At 46.1% G+C, this 6,000-nt stretch overlaps 1 protein-coding gene across 4 annotated transcripts in view; it reads right to left on the bottom strand.

Moving 5' to 3' along the window:
• Positions 1-1,003: 1,003 nt before the first annotated feature.
• GNE (glucosamine (UDP-N-acetyl)-2-epimerase/N-acetylmannosamine kinase) overlaps positions 1,004-6,000 on the bottom strand; it is a 43,150-nt gene continuing 38,153 nt past the window's right edge. For all 4 annotated transcript variants that reach the window (XM_032306569.1, XM_032306571.1, XM_032306568.1 and 1 more), the window contains exons 11-12: positions 3,374-3,490; positions 1,004-2,366 (exon numbers count right to left, since the gene is read on the bottom strand). In XM_032306569.1, coding sequence (XP_032162460.1) covers positions 2,131-2,366; positions 3,374-3,490 — 353 coding nt within the window. In that variant the 3' untranslated portion in view covers positions 1,004-2,130. The remainder of the gene's footprint in view (positions 2,367-3,373; positions 3,491-6,000) is intronic.

Here is a 6,000-nt window from a genome sequence, read left to right as displayed (position 1 = left end):
TCATTTTGCAATATATATAAATGTAATACATTAATGCTCCCTATTATCAAAAAAATTGTTACTTTTAGGAAATTTGTATTAGATGCCTTAAGAAGTTACATGACCTTCAAAAAGCAAGCAGTGCAACAAAATAAACCTCTTCTAGAAAGGAATTTTAATTAGAGAGTTAATTAAGAAAACAAAATGCAAAAATGGTAGGCTTTCCACAGAGAAATATATTTATTTTTTCTTTAGAATTTGGCTCAGAACAGTAACATAAAAATATTTACATTAAAATAAATTAATATGTGATTAAGCATATGTAATAATTATGTTGGAATATATTAGCCTTTTCGTGAATTTAATAAAAACTAAGATTTGGTTTTAGATTTAGTACCATCCTTCCAAATATTTGGTATAAAACTTGGTAGTAATGCACCTATCTAGTGGACAGGGCAGTCAGAGATGTCGCCAAGGGATAACCAATGCCCTTCACAGTCCGCTACCTCCCCTGGGGCGCTGATGGCCAAGCGACCAGCTTCCTTCCTGGGAATCACTGTGGAATTTTTCAACAATAACCAGGATGTGGAGATTATTTCAGGGCTGGTGGAATTCTAGGAATCAGCCAACCTATCTTTTCACATTAACCACCAGGAAGGAAGTGGCAATATAGATTCTTTCACTTTATTTTGTATGCTAACACCAAAACAATGCAAACCTTCAGGTTTTCCTAAAATTAAAATCTGAAAAACATGCATATGCTTTTTTAGATCATCTAAAAGTACCCATAAAAACCTGTCACTGGACCAAATACTGTATTGGCAAAATGTCCACAGCATAGAGGAATATTTGATTAAGTTTATCATTGAAGGACAGCATCAAAGACAAATTGAGTCAGCCTTACTGAAGCTGTTGGTAGTATGAAGTAAATCAAGATATATTCACATTTTGCAAGTTTCTTATCTGAGGGGTTGTGTGGCATAGCAGAAAAGCACAGAGGGACCTGGGATCGAACCCTGTTTCTAAGACTCACTAGCCACAAGGCTTTAGGTAATCACTGCAGCACATCAGGACTTAGTTTTGGGCTGTATAAAATGGAAATGAGGACATCTACCTCCCAGGTTGTGCGAATTAGGAATAATGTATATGAAGCACCTAGTTCAGAGCCCGGCATCCAGTAGGCACTTAACAAATGGAGGGTCTTAGTATTTCTTCTAGGTTAAAATTGATAGTAAGAACCTTGGCCTTTGTATCCTGACACCAGTGAAAGCACAGGATCTTATTTAGCCAGAATCCAGATTCACAGATACGAGCTCCACAAGTACTCGTTTAATGGATACTCCAAGGTCGTACTCAACATTAGCAGGAAAGGTTATTGAAGGGAGAGGTATCTGTCGGTTGCAAAGATCCTTTGGGGATGGTTAATCTCCTTGCAGAGGCTGTAAGTCCTAGTGGCTTCTCAGCTGTCCTTAAGAAGATAAGGACAAGGTCAAGAAGGTGACTCAGATCCCTAAAGTTGCTCAAGATTCTGCAAGGGTAATAAATAACAGCATTAAGCAAACAACATTTGGGGATGACAGAGGTGTCCAATGTCTTGACTGCAGTGATGGTTTCACAGGGGTATACATATGTCAAAGCTTATCAAATTGTGCACTTTTAAAAATACCTCAGGAAAGCAGTTTTTTTAAAAAAGTTTACTCAAGCCTTTCACAGTGAGATTTCCTTCTGTTTCCTGACCCGGATCTCTTTCTGCAATCGGAGTTTAGGGCCAGAGGAGGAAGGAAGAACGATCTACACTCCAGTCTTAAGGCCCCACCTCAGGCAGGGCCTGTAGGTCTACATGGCCCGTCTAGTAGCAGAGCCCTGAGGCGTCCTTGTCTACTGTCACAGCAACTTTGGCACAGAAGATTGTGACTGGTGCTTAGAGGGTTTGAGCTGAAATGACCCCAGAAGGAGCAGCATCTACAAAAATGAGGGTTGGGAAAGGTGGCTCCGGAAGAGGAGACTAAAAGCAAAAATTTAACTGCCGAAGTCACCTGCCAAATACCAAATTTAAATACCAAATCTGCTTTTTAAGAAATGCTCGTCTAAAAGACAACCTGATTCCACGAAGAAGCTCAGAGTCTCGGTCTGGGTGCACCCCTGGGAGGCCTAGCAGATCCTGCGAGTCGTGTAGTCCAGAACCATGCTGGCGGCACCGAGCAGGGCAGGGTCCACCAAATCCGACACCACCACATCCACGTCTTGAACGGAGGACAAGGCTTGCTGGCGGATGACGTCTTTGACGATGTGGATGTAGTGACTGGCTAGGACTCCAGATAGGATCACAAGGGAAGGATTTATGGTGTGGAGGATGTTCACAACCCCAAGACCTAAAGCCGTTCCAGCTACAAGAAAACAAAACCAGAAAGTGAATCTTGAAAGCCAAATCAAGCCTGGGTGGCTCAGGTCAGGACTGGGCTCCAGCCAGCGCTGGGCTCCTTGCTCAGTGGGGAGTCTGTTTGTCCTTCTGCCTGTACAGCTAGCGGGCTGTACTCCCCCTGCTAGTATACTCTAATAAGTAAAATCTTTAAGAAACAAAACAAACAAACAAAAAAAACCCCACCACAACAAAAAACCCGCCAGAGCATGGTAGAAAAGGGTCAGCTGCCCAGAATACTTAGTACATTCTCACTATGTAACAGAAAAGTGGTGGTTTTAAAAAGATGTGTGATGTATTCTTTTTTTTTTTTTTTTTTTTTTTTTTTTTACTTTTTAAGGATTTTGTTTATTTATTTGACAGAGAGATGAGAGAGAAAATACAAACAGGGGAAGTGGGAGAGGGAGAAGCAGGCCTCCCGCCAAGCAGGGAGCCCAATGTGGGGCTTAATCCCAGGGCCTCACGACCATGACCTAAGCCAAAGGCAGATGCTTAATGACTGAGCCACCCAGGTGCCCCAAGATTTATTCTTAATATTAGAAAATGAAGTTATGCTTTAAAATTTTAAAAGCTAGGTATTAAAAAATAAAAGCTAGGTATACTATATACTATACCATATGATCTCTACTATGTTAAAAAAAAAAAAAGCAAAGATTGGAAGGAAATGTTAATAGTTCGTCTCTGGTTAAAACTTGAAGTGATATTTTTTCTTACTCCCCTATAAGATGAACAAGTAGTTTAGGACAAGTAGTTTATTCATAGTCGTAAAACGAAACAAAAAACCTGCTTAATAATGGCAGTGCTGCCAAATACCTCAAATGCCATTCCCTTTTTCTCTCTCAGAAAGCAGGAAAACACCTCCGAACACACATTCCAGAGCGCTGGTCCCGAGAGAAGCTGGGTGTGTGCGGGAGTCCTGGGCAGGCTGAGGGCCCGCCCATGGCAGGGCTGCCGGGACCAGAGCCCCACCCTCACCTGTTCTCAGGATGCTCTGGGCCTTGACGTTGCCAAGTTTTGCAGCTTGAATGAGATGGGCCGCGCTCACGGCCTCGTCTTTCGGCACTGACATCCCTTCCACCAAGAGCAGGTCCTCTGAGCAGAGGAGAGAAGCAGCAGTCATTAGTGAGCTGTGGCAGCCCTGCAGGGGGCCGGGCTGAGAAGTCCGCCTGCACCCGCGGGCAGCGAGCCGTCCCACCGTCCCACCAGAGCCTCCTAGCCAGCCCTCGAGCTTCGCACTTCTCACTTCCCCATGCAACACAGATTCGTCTATTTCTCTCCTTCCTTGATCCATCCCAGGTGCACCTCCCGTCACTTGCAGCCCCCGCCGCCCCCGCCATTCTACGGCAGCGCCTAAAGCACTGACACGGACAGGAGTTCAGTTGCCAGCTCGGCCACAACCCGCGGCACAGCCCCATCCAAGTCACATCACCTCTGGAGCCTTCTCTAGAAAATGGGGGTAACACCACGTACCCTAGCAGGATTATTTGAGGAACTATATGAGATCATGGACAAAAGAAGACCTCAGTCAAAAAAAAGAGCCAGAGTCAGTGCTCACTCAACAGTAAGTAGGTGCACTACCTGCAGTCCTTGTCTTTCCTGCCCGCACTCTGCCCGTCATCGACCCAGGTCCATCTCCCTCCGCATCTGCTATCATGCTTGGGCTCTGATGAGAGCAAATCCCAACCACGCAGGCTGCTATCCTGCCCGCCCCCCGCCCTGGGGTCTCCTCACAGCTGCCCTGCCAGCTCTCCCGCATTCCCTCTCAGGGCTCTTCTCAGCTTCCACCACCTCAAACCTTCTACCCCGTCCCCACCATCACGAGATCTCCGGACTGCTGACCTCTCCAACAGAGGACCCCACGAGGACCCCTTCCTGCCCCTGCCTAAAAAGACATCTGTGATCTGCACACCTTCACGCTCCCTCTCCGTTTCTCAGGCCTGCCGCCCAGGCCCTGCAGCTCAGCACACACACACACACACACACACACACACACACACACACACACACACACACACCCCGCTCCTCAGGAGCCCTGCGGGGGGCACTCAAGCGCCCCTTTCTCCAGCTTCACTTCCATCCCCGCCGCCTGCAGGCGCTCACAGTCTCCCTGCCCTCAAAGCACTTCTTCCCTCTCCCTCAGTGCAGTCAGGCTTCTGTTCCTGATACTGAATTCGCTCTTTCTTAAGACATGAATTTGCCCCCAGGGGAACAAAAACTGGTTTCTGAGACAAAAAAGAAAAAAAAAAAAAGCTTACTCTTTTTATACAAATAGTACATAAACACAAACAGATAAACAGTGGATCTGTGGTACTGAAGCAGCATGTGTGGGGGCCAGGATTAGGGAAAAAAATGTCTGAAAAGGCCCCTAAGGGAGGCTAATGATAAAAATGAAGTTGAAAACAAAAGTTTTTCAGGGTTTCAAATGATGTCCTCATGGCCAAAGCCATTAAGAACTCTTCTGATTTTCTCTTACTCATAAGCAGCGCTTGACATTCCAACTACAACCCCCTCCTTGAAACTCTCCCTTCGGCTTCTGTGATTTTACCTTTTCCTGATTTTCCTTTTTGCCTGTTAAATGCTGTTTTACAGGATTCCACCCCAGACTCTTGCCTCCCTCCAAATCTCATGCAGAGATTTAACTGACACCTCAGTGCTGATGATTCCCAAATCCCCACCTCTAGCCCAGTCCTCTCTCCAGAGCGCCAGAGCCCTATAGCCAGCTGCCGCCTGCACATCTCCAGTAACGTCCCACAGGCACCCAACCATCCCCTTCTGCCACAGCTGGTTCCTCCTCCTATATTCCCAGCCCATCCAACCAGAAAACCAGAAGTCACTCTAGAATGGCACCATCTAAAGCTACTCCACTCAACTAGTATTTTTCTCCCTGAAAACAAAGAGTTCAGTTTCGTGAAGAGTCTAAAATTCAGATCTGACCATGGTTTTTCCCCCGAGAAGTCTTCTCCATTGGCTGCTGGTCTTCAATGTCTTTTCCATTGGCTGCTGGTCTTGGCCTCACCTCTTCAATGCTTAACCCTATGTTGCCCTTTATGCACCCACAGCACTGCTTCCCAGGCTTGAGAGCATCCTGGGCTCATCCCAACTTGCCCTGCTAGTTCTATTTAGCCTCTCTCAACCCCAGAGAGCACCCTAACACTCCCTTCCCTGTATGAGGAGGGCAAAGAGGGAACACTGGTGTCCTTATGTGCATTTACATTTCCAGGCCAGCAATCTCAGCACAACTGACGCTGTATTATAATGACAGTAAATGACTCCCTCTTGCATTAGACCAGAAACCATCCTGACTTTTATAACATGTCCAGAAACAACTAATTCAAATAGACTTCTTGGAGCTCACAACTGTAATGTGTTAATCCACTTAGTGCTTGGGCTAGGGGCTGAGGAGACAACAGTCAAATCTTCCCTGCTGTCCAGAGTGCAAGACCCTTGTCCACCCCCACATGGAGAGGAAAGTGTTAAGATGGGTAAGGACTAAGGGGATTTCAGAGCTTGGGCATGAGGAAGCCCCACCTTTCCTCCAGAAAGCGGAAGGGTAGAAGTTCTGGCTTCAGTATCCAGCTCTTTCTGGAAACATCTACTTTGAA

Source organism: Mustela erminea, chromosome 12, assembly GCF_009829155.1.
Source record: "Mustela erminea isolate mMusErm1 chromosome 12, mMusErm1.Pri, whole genome shotgun sequence".
Taxonomy (NCBI): domain Eukaryota; kingdom Metazoa; phylum Chordata; class Mammalia; order Carnivora; family Mustelidae; genus Mustela; species Mustela erminea.
The sequence above is the reverse complement of the archived record's forward strand: the minus strand, read 5'-3'. Positions and strand labels throughout refer to the sequence as shown.